At 43.4% G+C, this 20369-nt stretch overlaps 2 protein-coding genes across 2 annotated transcripts; both read right to left on the bottom strand.

Annotated features, from left to right (window-relative positions):
* Positions 1-35: 35 nt before the first annotated feature.
* On the bottom strand, positions 36-7576 carry TOGARAM1 (TOG array regulator of axonemal microtubules 1). The gene is made up of 7 exons (XM_034061777.1): positions 6583-7576; positions 5425-5551; positions 5051-5151; positions 4140-4329; positions 2996-3215; positions 2145-2231; positions 36-401 (listed from the first exon to the last, which is right to left on the bottom strand). Exons 1-7 carry the CDS (start codon positions 6789-6791, stop codon positions 148-150), a joined length of 1188 nt encoding a protein of 395 aa, XP_033917668.1. The 5' UTR covers positions 6792-7576; the 3' UTR covers positions 36-147.
* Positions 7577-14876: 7300 nt separating this feature from the next.
* On the bottom strand, positions 14877-18409 carry LOC117436049 (pre-mRNA-processing factor 39-like). The gene is made up of 5 exons (XM_034061779.1): positions 18339-18409; positions 18195-18232; positions 16891-17257; positions 16488-16613; positions 14877-15847 (listed from the first exon to the last, which is right to left on the bottom strand). The coding sequence occupies exons 3-5, from the start codon at positions 17221-17223 to the stop codon at positions 15725-15727; spliced, it is 582 nt and encodes a 193-aa protein (XP_033917670.1). The 5' UTR covers positions 17224-17257; positions 18195-18232; positions 18339-18409; the 3' UTR covers positions 14877-15724.
* Positions 18410-20369: the final 1960 nt, after the last annotated feature.

The following is a 20369-nucleotide window of genomic DNA, read 5'->3' as shown; positions in this document are numbered from 1 at the left end:
CCCCATCCCAGCACCTTCCATGCTCTTCCAGGGAGAGCCATCAGCACAATAAAAGAACAGGAGATGGTGTGGAGTGTTTCCATACAAACAGCAGTCCATCTGTCCTAGCAGCTGATGGAGCTTCATGCACGCACAGGAATCATTACTTTAGCTTTCTGCCTCCAAAAGTTCTTCTAAAGTCTTCTTGATGTGTGGTGACTGAGCTGCAGCACAAGTTAAGAGACGTGGTCCCATCTGTGCAAAAAGTGCTTTTGACAGTTTTGCTGTGGCTGTCCGAATGTTCCCTCCAGTCCCAGGCAAAGAGCCACTGTTCGTCATGTTTCCCAGAAGGTGCCAAAGGACAACTAGAACTTTCTGCTCCACACTCTTAGGCTTCCGTGGGTATAACTCCCTCACAATATCTGCAAGAAAGACAGCAGGTCATCAGTGGGTGTTGGAAGACTATCTTTAAAGATGTGATGCCCTGATCTGAGAAGTGTTTAAAATCACTTTATGTCAAATCATCTTTGCAAGCACTAATGAAGGAATGCTCACTACGCAAGACCTTCTCTGTTGCAACACCATCAGCACTCTGATAAAAAATACCAGCTTTGCCTACAAACACCCCTTTTAGCCTCTCTCAGGAGTTCACACAGTTGTAATTGTTGTACTTGATAATTACAGTTTTCCATTCTTAAAACTGAAACAATAACTTTTTTCAGGTTTGGTTCTTTTTTGGTTTTACGGTGTTGTTATTTTGGTTGGTTGGTTGGGTTTTTTTAGGTTAGGATTATCATAGGGACCTGTATTTCTCACAGAGCGCTGTGTAACATCTCATATTTTATGATTTCCCCTCTGTCTACGAAATACTCAGTAGGTTTTTGAGTTTAAGAAACAAAGTAGCCTTATACTATAAATACCTGCAAGCTGAAGCATTTCCTACTTAAGACAATTGCATCAGGAATTAAGTGTTTCGTTTGCAATTGTTTGTCTTTTTGCTAGAAAGGACTCCTCTGATATACAGTACAAACTACTCCCAAAAATACCAGCAAGAGATGAGCTGTTTAAAAGCTGACTTCACATATAGAAAGCAGAAATTTAGGAATATTTCAAGAACAGACTGTCCATTATCTTTTGTTCAATTTCACAGCTACTACATCCAGAACTACTCTGAAACTAAGCCAAATATACCATTTGATTCAAGCCTATTTCCCATAAAGATATCTCTTGTTCACTTAAAACAGCAAAAGGAAATTCAGCACTTCTGCTAGTAATAATCCCCAATATTAAAATGTGTATATAAGTTTTAATCCAAATTTGCCTTCAATTTTGAGTAAACTTGTTCTTAAGCTTTAGGAACATGACTATTCTGAAGTCTGCCATCTTTGTGGTGACTGCAGCTCAGCTTGTGTCCTTTATGGCTCAAAGCCAGTATGTATTACTAAAAGCCTTAAAAGGAGAACAAGAGCAATTGCAAAAAGCAAAAAAGGTATAGAAGAAATTCAGGAGTTAGTAGGAGCCAGCCTTAGATAACAGTGTATTTTCTGTGCTGGGAAACCCCAGAAAAAGCAGATGCTCATTCTTCAAGGCCAGACTGGACAGGGCTTTGAGCAACCTGGTCTAGTGGAAGGTGTCCCTGCCCATGGGTTATGTGGGAACTAGGTGATCTTTAAGGTCCCTTTCAACCCAGTGTGATTCTATGATTCCTAGTAAGCTTAAGTGGATGTGAGTACTGCTCCTCAGTCAGCTCCATGCCTCCTGCCCTACACAGGAAGAGGTGCTTGCTGACCAGGCAGAGGGCAGCGTCTGGTTACCCAAGTCTTTATACAGAACATCCCACTCTGATACTGACATGGTGAAACACATTACAAAACAAACCTCATTCTTCTCTCTGATTCCATACTAAATTATAAGCTTAAGGTATTTATAAATATCTTCCAGGTATTTACACATCTTCCATCTGACTCCATAATAATAAGCTATGATTTGATCAGCAATAACTCCAGTTTGCACTGGAATGGGGGGAAATTTGACAACCACTACATCATTAATGCCCACAATCTACTGTGACAGAAGGGAAGATATATAACCATCACCATCCCACAATAAATTTGCCTAATAAGAATAGTACACAAATAAACATCCAAAGTAAAACATCACTTTACCAGCAAGCTTTTCTGTTATGTCTTGTTTGGCTTTTCCATTTAGAAACTGGGCTTTTGTGCAAAATGGCTGAAGGAGCAAGTAGTTGTCTAAATGCAGAGAACAAAACATGTTACAAGTGTTAAACAGAAAGTGAAACAGCCTAGTCATAAACACAATATTCAAAACCGTAAATAACAACCTTAATTATATCAACTTCAAAAACCACAGTGATAGATTTAAAGGCATAAAAGCATAAAGTCAATCTTTTAACAAGTCCTAACTCCTAGAATCTGGTAGAGCATAGCATATTCTTTTACTGAAAACACTGAGATTCTGCTCCAAAGCTGAAACAGTTGAGGAAGGAAAATGGTCATGGCATACACAAATCAGCAAGAATCTAGTTCCTTGACCTCTTGGGAGATAAAGCAGTGTGACAATGTTCTGGATAATGAAACACAGAATCACAAGAAATGGTTGAAGCGGGTGAAGGACCTCTGGAGATCATCTGATCCAACCACCTGCTCAAGCGGAACCTCTGCAGGTGGTTGCCCAGGACTGTGTCCAGGCAGCTTTTGAACATCTCCAAGGATGGAGACTCCACAGCCACTCTGGGCAACCTGTGCCAGTGCTCTGTCACCCTCACAGCCAAAACCATCTGCTATGGAAAAAGAAAAAAAACAGCAAGCTGTGTTTCTGTATTGGATCAGCAAAATACTGAGATGACCTGTATGGTGTAGAAAGTGCGAGAATAAAGCCAGTGATTCATTACACAGTGTAATGATTGGGTGGAAACTTGGAAAGAATAATTCTTTAAATTTAGAATTTAATACAATTAAAACTCTTTAAAATTAAGAGAGAGTAAATTACTGACCTAGGTGTTGACACAGAGCTTGAATAACATTTTTGGCAGCTGCATAAATCCCTGGGTTTCTGGAATTCAGGTTGTTGTCAACCACGGCGGGAATTAACATGTTGATCACAGGTGATAAATTGTCTTTCAGCAACGGAATTATCTGGTGCATCGTCTCCAAAGCAATCCGATTTACTTTGCCATTTAAGTCATTTAAGCGACAGTTGAAAGCATCAAAAATCTGGAAAAGGACCCAAACGGTATTCATCAGAATTAACAATTCATGTTTGAGGTAGATACTGCATCTCCTGCTTTATTGTTATACTTTGATTGTCCATCTTAGCAAAAGATAGCTCTGATATGCAAATACCTGAGATATTTTTTGAGCAAGTAAAGCAACATTTGATATCTTTATACTGTGTATTATTCAACTGTGCCTCACCTTATCTGAATTTGCATCATTCCTGTACAATGTAAAGAAGGCAAACTAGCCATCTGTAACTTTCAGTATGACTAACATTTTCTGAAAGCAAGTATTTTTAGCAAGACACAGCTGTATTTAGTCGAAAGTATGTTTTAAAGATTTCAAAACCATTCCTATTTACGATACTGTGAAGTTCCACAGCAAAGATGCTGTACTGCTAGAAGACAATCCTGGTTTTCCTTTCATTGTATCTATCTCTAGTTTACAACTCTTGGACCTCACCATACTATTTTTTCCCCTACAGAACCTCCTTTCCTATTACAAAGGATATTTCCTGTAAGCTTTATCATAACAAAGACCTTTCCTCACATTCTCCTGGGCAAAGCAAGCAGGCAGAATTTGCAGCTGTGTTTCAGACAGTTTTTCAGATCTTGATTAATCCTTGCTGCTCTTTCTGTAAGCTGTTCCAGTATTTTGATATTTTCTCAGCCATGGCATGAAAACTTGCCCGCAGTATTCCAGGAATAAAGAGTGCTATCTCTAAGTGAAAACTTCCAACTTCTTTGTCCTATTTACTTCCTTTACTACCTTTGTAGCTTGCACAGCTCATCCTGGAGCACATCTCACCTATTCCTCACTGTTTTCCTGTTAATCAGACATTCTTATTGAATGAGTGTGCAAAGATTTTTATCAGAAAACATCTTTAAAGACCCTTGAAATAAAATATTTTCATACAGTTACCTTCACGATGTTTGCAACAACAAAGCCTTGGTTATGCTCTGCATCAAGTAACAACTGCTTAATGCCACGTATTCGATCACGGAAGTCCTTTGCGGTCAATAAACCTGTAATGTCTTTAACATATTCTTCATTTTCTAGTAAATTACGGGGAGCTGTTTTTCTTTTGACTTCATAGGCTTCTGTAGTCTCTCTGTTGGAAAGGAAGAAGTTACTTAGTGAACGCATAAGCACGCTGAAATAGGAGTTTTAACCTCAAAAATCTCAGTGTTTTCAGTAAAAAGTTTTCCTCTACCAGATTCAAGAGTTAGGGCTTGTTAGAAGAGCATATTTTTATGGGTTTATGCCTTTAAATCTATCGCTGTGTTTTCTGAATATACAATAAGTAAGGTTCTTATTTATGTTTTTGAATATTGTGTCTATTGCTAGACTGTTTCATTTTCTGTTTAACAATTTTAATGTTTTGTTCCCTGCATTTAGACAACTAAAAAGCAACACAGTATCATCTAAAACCTTCAGCATCCCCAGTTAGGATCTAAATACTTGCTGTCCAGGAAAGTGCAGAGATAATCTGCATTGTGGTTACCATTAGACATGTCTTTTTCTATAGATTCTGAACAGCAGTATCTTTAACTGATGATAACATGGACCTACTATGAAATCCAAGTGGTTTGTCCACTGTGTGCATAGGCAGTCAATAGGCAAATTAACTTCAAAGTGCAAAAAGCTATTTTAATGTTACCAATTACCCCATTTAAAAGAGCGTATCTGGGACATGTCAAGTTTTTCCATTTCCTGAAGGTATGTTTACTTTTCACAACCCTGTTGTGAATGCTTCTGTGCTCTCTGCTTGCAGTGAGGCTACTATCCTAGAGTGTAAGTTACTAGCAAGGTAAAACAGTGAAGATGATTACCTGTCAGTGATGTTGATAGTATCTCTCAAACGTCCAACGCTACGAGTATGGGAATGTCTTCCTTTTGCTGAGGGTGTATCTAATGGCAGCCCACCCAAACCCTGTACAGAGGTAAATTGTTAATTAACACAGCTAGAGAAAAAAAAAAAAAGCTACAAAAAGCAGCAAAATACATCTTGTTCAGTGTATCTGCAAGCAGTAAAATCATGCAGAGGGCAGCTAAAAAGCAGCCCCTTGCCATGCTGCAGTTACTTGATTACCTGGCTTGCTCTGAATGCTCTGCCCTCCTTCACTGTAGGTTCATTGTCTACCCCGAACTACCACTAGTACTCATTTACATTTCTCAGCTGTTAAACAAGAGCTTTTCCACATACCTTTTCACGTAGTTGGGCAACATGTTTCCTAATATAAGGCAAGTCCTTGGTCAACACATACTTCTCAATTGTTTTGTCAAAATCAGGATGAGTCATCATACTGAAGAGCATCTTTTGACCATAATACCTGAAGAGCAACAGACCACAACATCTACAGCTGTAAACGCAGATTTGCTTTGTATCTCTATTGATAATTATAGATGTGTATTTCCAAAATACTAAAGTACAGAGAGATTTCTACCTATAGATATAGATACACATTTCATTCTCCCACAAAAAAACTGTGCTCAAGAATCGCTATTTAATCAGCAACTAAGCAAATTAATGAGAACAATCTTCCATTTCAGATGTCTTTAAATAGGATGGTCAAGCCTTATCAGTCAGACAGCATGGATCGCAGTGCCAGCAATCCCTCTGTGTCCTGCATCTCATCTGTGTCCAACAGAGTGTGTTCTTTGAGTCCCTGTACCATGTGTGCTTGCAGCCCAGAAAGCCAACCATATGCTGGGGTGCATCACCAGCAACATGGCCAGCAGGCCGTGAGAAGGGATTCATCCCCTCTACTCCACTCTGGTGAGACACCACTTGCAGCACTGCATCCAGCACTAGGGCTCCCAACATAAGGAGGGCATGGGCCTGTCAGAGCGAGACCAGAAGAGGCCAAGGAACATGCTCTGAGGGCTGAAGCACCTCTCTTATGGAGACAGGCTGAGAGAGCTGGAGTTGTTCAGCCTGGAGAAGAGAAAGCTCTGAGGAGACCTTACAGCAGCTTCTAGTACCTAAAGTGATTGGTGAGAAAGCTGAAGAGGGGCTTTTGACATGGGCATGTAAGGGTACGACAAGGGAGAATGGCTTTAAAATGAAAGAGTGTGGGTTTAGATTAGATGTTAGGAAGAAGTTCTTCACTGTAAGGATGGTGAGGCACTGGCACAGGTTGCTCAGAGAAGCTGTGGGTGCCCCATCCCCGGCAGTGTTCAAGGCCAGGTTGGACGGGGCTTGGAGCAACTTGGTCTAGTGGAAAGTGTCCCTGCCCATGGCAGGGAGGTGGAATTACATTATCTTTAAGGTCCCTTCCAACCCAAACCATTCCATGATGCTGTGTGACTCTATGATTCAGCCACCTGGAATGTGCTTATCTTAACTATTAAACTTACTAACCTTGTTTGTTGTGAACTATCCTGTGTAAACCTGACTATTGCAGGGAAAAGCCTATCAGCGACAACTTTGATTTTAGACAGAATCCGGTCCAGGCCCATATGTTCTACAGTGTCTGAGAGGTGCCGAGCTGTGCAGCTTCTCACAGCTGAATTCAGATGGCTAAAGAAAACACAGCTGCTTAGTAAAAACTCCTCATAGGAGTTAAACATCAATATTAATGTGCTCTACCAAATAGATTATACAAGTTTTCTTTTCTTTTTTCATCTTCAGCATAATCTGCAAGTACTATACTGGTGAAATGCAGATCCTTATTCTGGTCATATAGAGACGTGGAGCACAGGCAACTTTATTAGAAAGCGTAATCCATTTGATTAAATTTCATTTCATTCACTTAAAATCTCAAACACCTATGCTGATGAAAATGAGAGAAGAGCTGGAATTAAGTCTCAAATTTGTGTAGCAAACTAACCTTTTATGTAAGTTCTTCTATACCTACTGATCCCACATTTCAGGGTACACAATTCTGCAAATTCAAACTTCTCCAATTTTATTTTTATCTTTGGATTACAAACTCTACTTTGAGGTCAGTTTCATTGCACAGTCAACGAGACATTTGTATGCTGCATCGGGAGATACAGGTTTGAAGGAGAGCTAAGGCATAGAATTGACTTCAAAGCCACATCAGTTGCTCCCAGCTTTTCAGTGTGACATGGAAGTCCAGCACTCTTCCTGAATAACTGTGTTCCCATTTCACCAAGATTTCATTTTCTCTGGCTCCACAAATTACCATGGCCTTACTGGATATAAAACTATCACTAGATTATACTGCACAAAGCAGCTTCGGTTTGCACAAAGACAACTAACTGAGTCTATTCCAACTGCAAATTGTGGCAGTTCAGAAGACACCCCACGCTGCAAAATCTCTCTGGTAGTGTAGCAGCTCCCATGATGAGCTCCCTGCTAACGCAGCCATCCTCTAAGCTCCTGCTGTGCTACCAAGATTAAGACTAGTTTAAGACTAGTTTTGGCTCATGCTTAGTACTTGCAGTTACATCTATATAGCAGCCACATGTCTCAGGAGAAGGGAAACAGTAACAGACTTAACTCCTGCTGCATGCACCAAATGGAAAACAAGAACCACGAGGTGGAAAGCCCTCACTCTGCAGAAGCAAATAAGCCCCCGTACCTCATGAATGCCTGCTGCTCACGCAGAATAGTTAGAAATCTTTTGGCATCCATGTAAGACCTTAGAATTAAACTCAGTTCATACAGGTAAGAAACACGGTTTTAAAATTTCTGAAATACAATCGTTTTGAGATCAGTCTCCGAATCATGCTCTTGGATCAAGCACCTCTGTCTTTGAATCCTGTAAAACTTTCAGTTTGTGTGTCACTGAATAATAGAAAAAGCATGTTGGTTTGAGTATGTCCTTAGCAAAAACCCTGCCTGGAAGAACACTATACACAGAAGCTTATAGTCTTGGTTGGCTTTTTAGGTATTATAGTATTTTAATATATTATTTTAAAGATTATTGTTAAGACTGTGATTCAGCAGTAATGCATTTCTGGTAATACATACAAATTGGTTCTGAGATCACACAATTGTGCAAACCTTCTGTTTCTGAATCCTTCCAGTCTCCTTGTCTTAAAACCCTTTTGTTTGCATATTCCCTCTCTTCCTTCCTATTTTGTTAAAATTACACAGGATTCCTCAACCACAACATTCATTCCGTTAAGCGCTAGCTTCGGGCAGGTTTACTCCGAGTGCTCGGCAGCCGCTGGCCTGGGCAGCGGCTGAGCCGGCAGCGGCTGAGGCGGCAGCGGGTGCCGCACGCTCAGCGCAGCCCTGCTCCAGGCATGCACCTCCCGCCCGCCCACCCACTAGCGGCTTCGGCCCAGCCCAGGCCCACGACGCCCGACTCAGCCTCCTGTCGGGTTGGTCCAAAGCATGACCCATCCAAGCCGAAGGTGGGGGCCCGGCCTACCCCTTCCCTTCCCCCTTATAAGTCTGGCGCTCCCCGCAGCTGCCCCATTCCCGGTTCCCTGTTCCCAGTTCCTGCCTGTCCTGGTTTGAGCAGTAGCAGTCATTTTTCTCCTTCTTGGTAACTGGTGCAGTGCTGTGTTTTGACTTTCGGGCTGAGAACGGTTGCTGATAGCAAGTATGTTTTGAGTTATTGCTCAAATGTTTGGTTTGTCCAAGGCCTTTTCTGAGCCTCATGCTCTGCCAGGGAGGAGGGGAGGCCGGGAGGAAGGAGAGACAGGACACCTGACCCAGGCTAGCCACAGAGGTATTCCATACCATAGCACGTCATGCCCAGGATATAACCGGGAGAGACCCGGAAGGGCTGGAGCTCTGGGGGGATGGAGGAGGTATCGGTCGATGCTCAATCGGGCAGGGTGGAGTGAGTTATGGGTCGGTGGCTGGTGAGATGTTGTATTCTCTTCACTTGTTATTGGCTTTATCATCATTATTTGTAGTAGTAATGGCAGTATTGATTTGTGCTGTGCCTTAGCTATTAAACTGTTCTTATCTCAATCCGTGGGGGCTACATTCTTTGGATTCTCCTTACTAACTCTCTGGGAGTTAGGGGAGCGAAGGGGGGGAGTGAATGAACGAGCTGTGTGTGGACTTGATTTAAACCATGACAGTTCTTTTTGGCGCCCAACGTGGGGCCCCAGCGGTTGAGATAACAACAGATCTGACAGGATTTATAGTCACTCGTCACAATGCTGATTTAATGGCTCTGAGTTTTTTCTCTGGATCTCACAGTTTCAGGATTTTGCCAGGTACTTTGAGTATGGATTAGATGTATTTGTGTTTATCAATCATGGGGCTTGGGCTAAAGTTTTTGTTTCACTGTACTTTGTGGCAATGACTTGTAATAAGGGGGGGCTCCGGCAGCAGGGGTGGATGGACATGGCCATGGACTTGGGACTTGTACCAGGCTGTCCCGCTGCTCTTCACCGTCCTTGCCCTTGTCCTCATCTCCGTCTGCGTGAGGCTGCGTGAAGCTGGGAAGGGGCGGCCCTGGGAGCTGGCAGTGGCGGCTGAAGCTGCCAGAGAGAGCGGCCCAGGGAACCAAGGGGCAGTAGCAGAGCAGCGGGATGAGGCAGCGGAAGAGCGAAAAGAGGCGGGAGCTGAGCAGCGGAAGCAGGCAGCGGAGGAGCCGAGTCCCGCGGCCGTTCCGAACCCCGCAGCAGCCGAGAGTATCCCTCAGAAGTCACCCGCCAAGCCCCAGCAGGATGCAGGAGACTACGCAGCACTTCCCAGCAAGGCAGAGGAGGAAGATCCGGACTCGGGAGAAGCTGATGATGGGAGAACTGGCAAGCACGGCAGCTACATCAGCCCCAGTGACAAGTGCAGCAGCAGCAGCTGAGAGTTCTGACGGTTTTGAATGGCTTTTATGTGCCTTTGGGACGTGCCTACTGATTGTGATAGGGATCAGCATTGTGGCACACACACAGAGTGTGTTCTACCCACAACCATTTTCTCTGACCCCAAAAGTTAAGCAGTCAGGTTTGGGTCTTGTCTAAGGTTAGACAAGGATATAGGAGCATCAGGAGCCTGTCCCCAAGGCTGGACAGTCATGAGTGGCAGGGCATGTGGGACAGTATGGGTGTGTATCTGGTCCACTGGACCCCTCCAGTGCTTTGGAAGCATTGGAGGTGGAAGGCAGCTGTATGGAGTCCCCAGCAGCAAGCTGTAGAACTGCTGAAGGGGATGGTGAGTGATTTTGAGCCTGGTGGGTCCAGATACTTCAGGCCATCAGTCGAGAGATGCAACACAGAAATTGACTCATGATCGAGGGGTGGACTTAAGAGTGATGGTATATTGAAAAAGTGGGATCTGAGCATGATGTGGATGGTATGGAATAAGGGGTGGATAATGTCCTGGTTTGAGCAGTAGCAGTCATTTTTCTCATTCTTGGTAGTTGGTGCAGTGCTGTGTTTTGACTTTCGGGCTGAGAACGGTTGCTGATACCAAGTATGTTTTGATTTACTGCTCATATGTTTGGTTTGTCCAAAGCCTTTTCTGAGCCTCATGCTCTGCCAGGGAGGAGGGGAGGCCGGGAGGAAAGAGAGACAGGACACCTAGTGATTTGTGCTGTGCCTTAGCTATTAAACCGTTCTTATCTCAATCCCTGAGGGCTACATTCTTTGGAATCTCCTTCGTAACTCTCCGGGAGTTGGGGGAGCGAAGGGGGGCAGTGAATGAACGAGCTGTGTGTGGACTTGATTTAAACCACGACACTGCCACAAAACCAGTAACCGCCAGGCCGCCGCACGCTTGCCGCCGCTGGGCCTCAGGAAGAGCGCACTGCGCCTGCTCCGCGCATGCGCCCACGCTCCCCCTCCCGCTTCCCAAATGGCGCCGATCCCCGTTCTCCCGTTCCCGCCTTCCCCCCCCCCCCCCCCCCCCCCCCCCCCCCCCAGGGAAAGCGGCGGCCTCGGAGCGCTACAGAAATAAATTCCTTTATTTGCATCAGGCTCCTGTGTAAAACGCGACAGTAACGGAGGTGGGGGACGGGGCGGGTACCGAGGCCTCCGCTTTACCAGTGCTTCCGGGGGAAAGGAAAGGGAAAAGGCGCTTTTTCCTCACAGCGAGCCCGTGCTTCCTTGCGAGCGGCCGGAGCCGTGCGTTCCGTACCGATGAGCATGCACAGCCAGCAAGCAACGTTACAGTACCGTACCAGCAGGCACAGCACGCGAATACCGCACAACTGCAGAGGGGAGTTATAAAAATACACGTTCTTCATAACTGCCACACCAAACCCTGCTGTGCTATTTAACTGTCTCCAGGATTTTCTTCCATTTACCAATGTAAAGCTCGGTGCTAAAACCAAGTCAAAACATGTCAGATGTATTTATTCATTAACCATCTATTACTAGACCTAGGGTGCTGTGCTGTGGCCTCTAGAGAAACACGCAGGAGAGCAGGGGTGACTACCCCATCCCAGCACCTTCCATGCTATTCCAGCGGGAGACACCAGCACAATAAAAGAACAGGAGATGGTGTGGGGTGTTTCCATACAAACAGCAGTCCATCTGTCCTAGCAGCTGATGGAGCTTCATGCACGCACAGGAATCATTAATTTAGCTTTCTGCCTCCAAAAGTTCTTCTAAAGTCTTCTTGATGTGTGGTGACTGAGCTGCAGCACAAGTTAAGAGACGTGGTCCCATCTGTGCAAAAAGTGCTTTTGACAGTTTTGCTGTGGCTGTCCGAATGTTCCCTCCAGTCCCAGGCAAAGAGCCACTGTTCGTCATGTTTCCCTGTGATCTGACTGTGATTCAGCAGTAATGCATATGTGGTAATACATATAAATTGGTTTGGAGATCACACAACTGTGCAAACCTTCTGTTTCTGAATCCTTCCAGTCTCCTTGTCTTAAAACCCTTTTGTTTGCCTATTCCCTCTCTTCCTTCCTATTTTGTTAATACAGTTGTATGCCAGAAATAAAAAGATGCACTTAGTACACAAAAAAAAGTAAATATCTTCAGAGCAGAGCTACAAGCAGCTTTATCATGGGCTCCAAGAGCAGAAAAGGAGATTCTGTACTAGAAAATTTGCAAAATTCTTCAAAACCTTTTTTATGTCATTAAAAAATAGTTTATACTGCTCATAACTAATTGGGTCATTGTTCTTTAAAGTCAGAGGAGGATGTGTCATCATACAATTTCTTTTTAGAAGAGCTCTGTGAAGGTATTTTAACTTAACAGTAGTCTGTCAGGAATAAAATGGAAACAGTTCATGATTTGCCGTAATAAGAAACACATCTACATTGTCTCCCTCGTCTCATAAAAAACCAACCCATTCCTCCTTCAATTTACAGGCTGTAATAAGCAAACTATATCCTTCCTTTTAACTCATTCTCCTTCTTACTCATTTGTTTAGGCCATGGTTCACGTATCTTCCAAGGCAGACTAAAGTCTTAATAAAATATTCACTACTGCTGGCAGCACTTCACTGCACTGTATTACTGTGGCTGTACCAGGAAACTCTTGCAAATTAAAAGCGAGCACAAACTAGAATAACACAATTAAGCAGCTGCTGTGTACAGCAGCGTATTTTCAGATAGGAAAATAATTCACCTATAAAAATCAAGCTATTAAGCAAAGCAATCTTATACAAATATATTACAGGTTTCACTCCCTTTAATATTTAACTAACACCAGCAGAGACTACATGTTAGAATTTCAGAGGTAACACACGAGTTCAACTCACATTCTCCTTCTGTGGGGGACTGTGGACATAGGTGAAGTTAGAGACTCCTGGCTGCAAACACCGCTTTCGCTGTGGGCATCCACGCTCGGGCAGGACGCATGGGAGGGGGAACCCACAGACAGATCAAGTTTAAGAGCAGAATCAGGACTTTCAAGACATGAAATGTTGCTGCTTAGCTCTGCCCTTTTCTTAGCTGCACTGTTTCGTAGCAATCTTAATGAATTCTTCATCTAAACACGATTGAAAACAAAATGACAGCATTTATTCAGTGCACAGAAGGAAAAAAAAGGCTTCTGTAAACAGAAGAAAGTCTGTTTCTGAGTGTTCAGTTCAATTCATAGGATTGCACATGCCCCTGTTGGGCAATATGACCGACCATTTACACAGGTCATGCAATATTATAACGATCTCTTTCATTGTTTTACTTCACAAGAGTAATTATCCTGCAAGTAAATGCAATTTCACAGTGACACTGTATCCTAGCTTCATTCTGCAAAACACAGGAAGAGATTCCTTAAGAAATACACCAACTCTTATCTTTTTTTAACAGACTAAAGGAAGCCTTTGATAGCTGCAAATAAAGGCAACTGGAATCTCAGGCTTTTCACAACAGAACTGCACAAAGCTGCAAAATACACAGAAGTGAATCCTGAAAATGGTGCCTTGTAAGCAAAGCTCCTACTCAAATAAGCAGGAAAATCTATAATCACTAGAGATTCATGTTAATGCATATTCTACACTCTTTTTGCTGAATATATTAGATATAAAAAAAATTCTTCCCCTGTCTGTTTACTAGCTCAAGTTACTTTCAGTAGTGACCAGCGTATGGAAGATTAAGGCAGTAAGGCAAAGAAATTAAATGCTACTGCGAATGCTCTCAGATCCACAGGTGCTAAAGACAGGACCTGAGATTCAGATCATCTACGAAATGTGACAGAAATTAAGGATGTGTGGCATGGGATCATGTGGGGAAGACCATAACAAAATCCAGCCATGGTGATACCTATGCTTATCGTGTAACTGATGCTGTAATAGTTTAGATGTGTACTGATGTGGATGCTGGGGATACAGCTCCACCTCTCCACCATCCCTGGAAATAATCATAGGATCACAGAACAGTTTGGGTTGGGAAGGACCTCAAAGCTCATCCAGTTCCACCCCCCCTGCCACGAGCAGGGACACCTTCCACTAGACCAGGTTGCTCAAAGCCCCGTCCAACCTGGCCTTAAACACTACCAGGTATTGGGCAGCCACAGCTTCTCTGGGCAACCTGTGCCAGTGCCTCAGTACCCTCACAGGAAAGCACTTCTTCCTCATATCTAATCTAAATCTTGTCTGTCCTTACAGGCACTTGTCAGCTTTCTTGATGGCCGCTTTAGGCACTGGGAGCTGCTCTAAGGTCTCCCCAAATCTTTCTCTTCACCAGGCTAAAGAACTGCAGCTCTCTCAGCCTGTTTCTATAGCAGAGATGCTCCAGCTTTGTGGAGAGCATCTTCGTGGCCTCATCCGGACTTGCTCCAACAGGGCCGTGTCCTTCTTACATTGGGGTCCCTGAAGTCACAATAGTGAGAACAGAAGCTGTATAAAGGCCCACAGTTTTGCACTGGTACTACAGTAACTGAAAAAATTACGACTTCAGCTCTGAAAAAAGCAAGGGAAACTAAGATGTCTGGAACATGGGAAGTGTGCTTCCACATCAGTTTTTATTGCTTTATTTAGCGTCTATCAGACACCCAATGGTATCTCACGGAAATCTGCTTACTGGTGACAGTGTCACAAAACTTAAGTCAGAAACATAATTTTCTGGCTATCGATTGGAAAAAAAAACCCTCCACAATTTATATGCTGTACATATTTAAACTAACCTCTTCCTGGTCCACTTCCTCACCATCCACAGTTAACTCTGAAAGATCAGCTGCTGCAAACTTCCCATCTGCTTTATTCAGCCTCATGTCCTTGCACTCTTCCTTTCTCCACTTTGTCAAATTTAATTCAACCTTATCTGGCAGCAGGCGGGGAATGGGAGGGATGGGTTTTGTCCCATTCAGGGGCCTCCATGTAAAGTAATCAAACAATTAATTGCTGTTAACACATGACACACAGGAGCTGCACATTATGATTGCTGATTTTGGAAAACCTAACTGATTTCAGGTTTAAGACTGCAATGTTAAAATAGAAAACCACACAAACTTCATTCTCCTTTCAGGACAGGCTTACCTTTTCAATGACAATCATCTTCTTGCCCTTAATCTGCATCACCCCAGATGCATAAGGCAGCACTCAGTCAAGACGAGTGCTTTATACATGCACGTATAAAGGCCACTTACTAATCACCACATCACCCTGCCTCTCACCAAATACTGACACAGCTTTCTTATGCAAGATGAACAGTTTATTCCATATAAAGAATTACATTCACATTTATTCAATTACCCCACTTAATACAAATGAATCATTTCTTTGCAAAAGAAATGTATGTTTAACTGATCCCTCAAAGCCAAACTGAACCAGATTACGTGGTAACTCTGCAAAGAAAAGAATTCTTGTCCTCACTCAGTCCGTACATAAGATGTCTAGATAAGCTAACCAGCAACAGGTGAGGTCAGACACATTCTTGCCATACTTTGAAAACCTCCAAGATATTGAACTGCAAAAAATTCTACAGAGATCCTGCTCCAGTTCCCCACAGAATACTGCACAAAGCATTTCATGACTAGTCTGAAACTCAAGTCACAACTTCTGACCCTGGTACCACATTGTACTGTCCACTCATTGTTAGGGAATATGGCTCCATCATCTCCTAAAAGTCCTTACGGTAACTTCAGTAACTAGCTTGCCCCTCATCTTAAACATATTAATCTGATTATACTGCTACATAACGTACATACAGGCTTCCTGTATCACTTAGTCTGCGTTCAACTTACCCTCGAATTGTACTGTTTGTTTCAGGATCAGCAGGGTCCAAGGTCTCTTTTAAGAAGTTTATATAATGTATCCAAAGGTCAACACTAAGAGGAATTGCCTGAAGCCCTCTGCGATAAACCTATGAAGAGAACGTGAACTGTACTTCAAATACGTAATGGTGTCCTAATAGAGAGGCAACACTGTGTTATCCGGTGAACCTTAGAAATACTAATTACTGGAATTTTGTTTAAATAATCTACCATTACCATTTGGGTGGAGGTTGGATAGAACATGGCAATGTTCTGATCTCCACGTGCAGAGTCTTGATCTTCAAAGCGCAGCGGTCCCTGCATTCTGACCAGGTTGTGTGGGCAGGCTTTGGGGTACAGACCATAGGGCACAGACCCATTAGAGCATCATTGACAGCGTCTGACCAAAAATGCAATAAGATGCAGCAATTGTGACCAGCAAACCAACTCTATTGTTTTGAAAATGAATAATAAATGTAAGTGACAGAAAAGCCCTGCCCTACTTGTTAAGCTGCAGTGTAATACAGAGGCTTGCACTGCAAAGCTTGACAAACTGTAGAGGTTTAACGCACCTGCCAACAAAGAGAGAAAACATTAGCTACAAATGCCACAGATGTGACAAGTGCAAACAAAATCCCTACAAACCTGACCACAGATGGCAGGTACTGGCAGCCAAATGACTTGCAGTAGGTTAGTCATTGTTTGGCTAACAGGACCAATGGCAATAGCTGCACCCAGCTACCTACATACCTCATCAGACTGCTTAACGTTGTCATGTCGCTTCTCAAGGTCTGCATACTTTTTCCAATATCCATAGCAATATGGATAATGTGTGAAAAACCTGTCAAATGCTTTCCTGGCAGCTGGTAAGTGGTTCTGCAAGAAATACACAATAAAAGCAATGAATCCTTTCCTTTAAAAACCCTTCATGTTATTTTGAAAACAATTACTACTTTTCTTAAGACATTTTCTTAAAATCAATAGCATTTATTGTGCGATCTCTGCTGACAACGCTGACAAGGGCAACTTCTTCAAACAGTACCCATGAAAGTCTGATGTACAGTTCTAAACGGGTCACTGGGACATCCGTGACTCGTTTGGATTTTCTTTGTTTATTTCTCGAAGGCTAAGGAGAATAGGGTGTCGTACTAACCTCCTGCTCTACGTACTGTAGTAGATATACCCATCCTGTGAAATCCTGGGGATTGTCCTCTACTACTTTCCAGAACTTGTCAAAATCTGGAGGAAAGCCAGCCTCAATATCTGTTGTCTGTAAACTTTCGATATCTGGAATTCCACTCTCCTGCATGTTCTCTGCATTCAGGTCAGGGGAACTATCAGGTGATTGTTCCATCTCAGTGACACCTATAATTTCTGTACTGAAGTCCATCTGCTGTTCTTCTGTTGCTGTTTCGGCGCTATTGTCTGTGTTCTCGTTGCTTACAATCGGCTTCTCCTCCTCTGTATTTTCTGTGTTGTTCTCCATAGCTGACGCTACTGCTGTTTTGTAGTACCAGATCCTGTAGAAACAAAAAGATTCAGTATTCCCGCAGCAAAGATTCAAGTAGAACTTGGGCTTGACTTATCACCTATGGGTCTCTCAAGTGCTTCAGGCGTTCATGTATTTCACCACAAACCCACAGCAACTACATCTGCTTCCCACATGAGCCTTATTCACAAATAAGATAATTTACAATTAATAGCAATCCTACATTTTAACATGTGCACATACAAATCATTGTGGGTTTTCTAAAAACCTGTCACAGGTTGCTATGGAGGTATAAAAGTGAACCAACACAGCTTTCCTATGCAAGCTGAACAGTTTATTCCATATAAAGAATTACATTCACATTTATTTAATTACCCTACTTAATACAAATGAATCATTTCTTTGCAAAAGAAATGTATGTTTAACTGATCCCTCAAAGCCAAACTGAACCAAATTACGTGGTAACTCTGCAAAGAAAAGAATTCTTGTCCTCACTCAGTCCATACGTAAGATGTCTAGGTAAGCGAACCAGCAGAGGGCCACACACACCGTTCAGGCTAGCCCCTGACACTAGTCACTCACCCCCACGCAAGACTCATCAGATGCTTCCTCCTGTCCCTCAGGACAGACTCCATCTTCCTCCCACTCTTCATTTGGATCTTCCTGCCAAACGCTGCTGCCCAGCCCTCCCCTCCTCCACAAACACCAGTCCAGCCTCACTGCCCAAAGCTCAGCCACAAGGCACTCCACTGGACCTTCTTCACATTTGAGCCAGACCATAATGACCTATGGCTTAAAGGTAATGGAGCACCCACATAGAAGATGGTAGCTTTAAGCTGTGAATCTATTTTGGATGAAGAACAGCGTGAGACTACCAGCCTCAAATGCACTGGAGCAACAACCACTCCTATTTCCCTTCAGTTCTCAGAGCAGAAGCAGATAAGTTTGACATTTAAAAAAGTCCCCACCCCACTCTGCATTGCCACAGATCCTTCCCACTGAAAGCCTGAAAAGAGAACAAAACGTTTGCTTTCACTTCAGCAAGTACAATGACAGGTTATCAATAACATAACAAGAGCAAAATTCTTGACAGGAAGGAAAAATCTCTTTACCGTATCTTTAGCAGCTTCAGTGCATGAGATAAAGAGTTCATGCGTCCCGAGTTCACCAAACCGAGTTACCTTGGTGTACTGTTAAAAAAAGTCCACATGGTCCACTCGGGAATTTTTCTAGTAATTGTTTTTTAAAAGTAATTATTTCTGTTCTCATGGTATATAGCATCTGTCAATCCTAAACACATAATTTCTTTCCTTCAACAGAAACAGTTCATAAGTTCGCAACTTTATGTGGTAACTGCAGATTGCTGCATCTGCATCATTGAAAACAGCCACTACCATTCAGAGCTTATCTGTAAAGATGATAAAATCAGGGTGTCAGAGGTATGTGCCATACAAACAGCAGCCCCAACTCCTGAAAAGATTATACTTTAAAGGATGTTTACAGCTCTAAATTTTTGAGGAAAACGCAATTGTTTTTAAATATGCAACAATGCACAACCTAAAATTATTCTGGTATTTGACAGACGTTTTCTCCCTCTAGCCAATGCAGATGTATTCCAGGTTAAAAACCTAACCCCCAAATCCACGCTGTCTTCACATTAGGGGGAGAGTAAAAGAAAGAGGGAGGATGGTACTAAACTACCTCTGCACATGAGGCTTCAAATAAAATGTTAAAGTCTGCTTAGCAGTTTGCTTCCAACTCTAGGTGCTCTAAACCATCCTCGGAAACCAAGACATCCCCCAAACTCACTAAGGGTTACAGCTGCCGTGAGCAACTGGTTCCTGGAACTAGACAGATGCCCCTGTTCCAGGGAGCTGTAAAGGCAGCAGGCACAAAGCCAACACACGTCAAACACAGACAACCACGAAGCAGAGTAACTCAATTCCAGGAGTTTTTACATCACTCAGGCTAAATAACTAAATAAGTATAACAGATAACCACATACCCTAATTTTAAATCATTTATGCCAACATAGATTATTTAGCCTGTTTCAATCAAGCGTTTATTCTTTGCAATACTGGCATTTATAAATATGAATTAACAGAAAAACATCCCGGAAAGCTCACAAACTGGCAACCACAAGGAGTTTCCGGGCTCAGCTCACCCCTCCGCCCAGACCAGTGTCACAGCCCTGATAAGGAGCCACCTGGAACCTGCGGAGGCTGGGCTGCACCGGCACTGCTGGCCCGGACCATTCTGCACAGCCACTAACGCTTCGGTGGCCAAAATCATAGTCATAGAATCATAGAACGGTTTGGGTTGGAAGGGACCTTAAAGCTCATGCAGTTTTAATCCTCTGCCAGAGGCAGGGACACGTTCCACTAGAGCAGGTTGCTCCAGGCCCCGTTCAACCTGGCCTTGAACACTGCCAGGGACGGGGCACCCACAGCTTCTCTGGGCAACCTGTGCCAGTGTCTCACCATCCTCACACGGAAAACAGAAAAAAATAAATAAAAAGAAGGTAAAGAATAAAGAAATACAATGACAGTGTAACAAACCGTGAAGCACATAAAGGCTTTGGGCTGGTCTAATGTTTGTCCAGAGATCTCGTGGTTGTTACGACACATAAAAATTACACAGGTTTCCTCAACCACAACATTCGTTCCGTTAAGCGCTAGCTGTGGGCAGGTTTACTCCGAGTGCTCGGGAGCCGCTGGCCTGGGCAACGGCTGAGCCGGCAGCGGCTGAGGCGGCAGCTACAGAAATAAATTCCTTTATTTGCATCAGGTTCCTGTGTAAAACACGACAGTAACGGAGTTGGGGGACGGGGCGGGTACCCAGGTCTCTGCTTTACCAGTGCTTCCGGGGGAAAGGAAAGGGAAAAGGCTCTTTTTCCTCACAGCGAGCCCGTGCTTCCTTGCGAGCTGCCGGAGCCGTGCGTTCCGTACCGATGAGCATGCACAGCCAGCAAGCAACGTTACAGTACCGTACCAGCAGGCACAGCACGCGAATACCGCACAACTGCAGAGGGGAGTTATAAAAATACACGTTCTTCATAACTGCCACACCAAACCCTGCTGTGCTATTTGAGTGTCTCCAGGATTTTCTTCCACTTACCAATGTAAAGCTCGGTGCTAAAACCA

Source organism: Melopsittacus undulatus, chromosome 4, assembly GCF_012275295.1.
Source record: "Melopsittacus undulatus isolate bMelUnd1 chromosome 4, bMelUnd1.mat.Z, whole genome shotgun sequence".
NCBI lineage: Eukaryota > Metazoa > Chordata > Aves > Psittaciformes > Psittaculidae > Melopsittacus > Melopsittacus undulatus.
This window is presented reverse-complemented; position numbering and strand designations above follow the sequence as displayed.

Bases quoted from the DNA above. Each gene is read 5' to 3' on its own strand.
- TOGARAM1 (XM_034061777.1), bottom strand. From the start codon at position 6,791: ATGTTTAACTCCTATGAGGAGTTTTTACTAAGCAGCTGTGTTTTCTTT. The intron at 5,152-5,424 runs GTATGTGGAAAA...ACCTCTGTACAG, and splicing joins TTGCCCAACTACGTGAAAAG to GGTTTGGGTGGGCTGCCATT. The intron at 402-2,144 runs GTAAAGTGATGT...TCTTTCTTGCAG, and splicing joins CATAACAGAAAAGCTTGCTG to ATATTGTGAGGGAGTTATAC.
- LOC117436049 (XM_034061779.1), bottom strand. From the start codon at position 17,223: ATGGAGAACAACACAGAAAATACAGAGGAGGAGAAGCCGATTGTAAGC. The intron at 16,614-16,890 runs GTTAGTACGACA...TATTTCTTGCAG, and splicing joins TACAGTACGTAGAGCAGGAG to AACCACTTACCAGCTGCCAG. The intron at 15,848-16,487 runs GTATGTAGGTAG...TTCTCTTCATAG, and splicing joins ACGTTAAGCAGTCTGATGAG to GTTTATCGCAGAGGGCTTCA.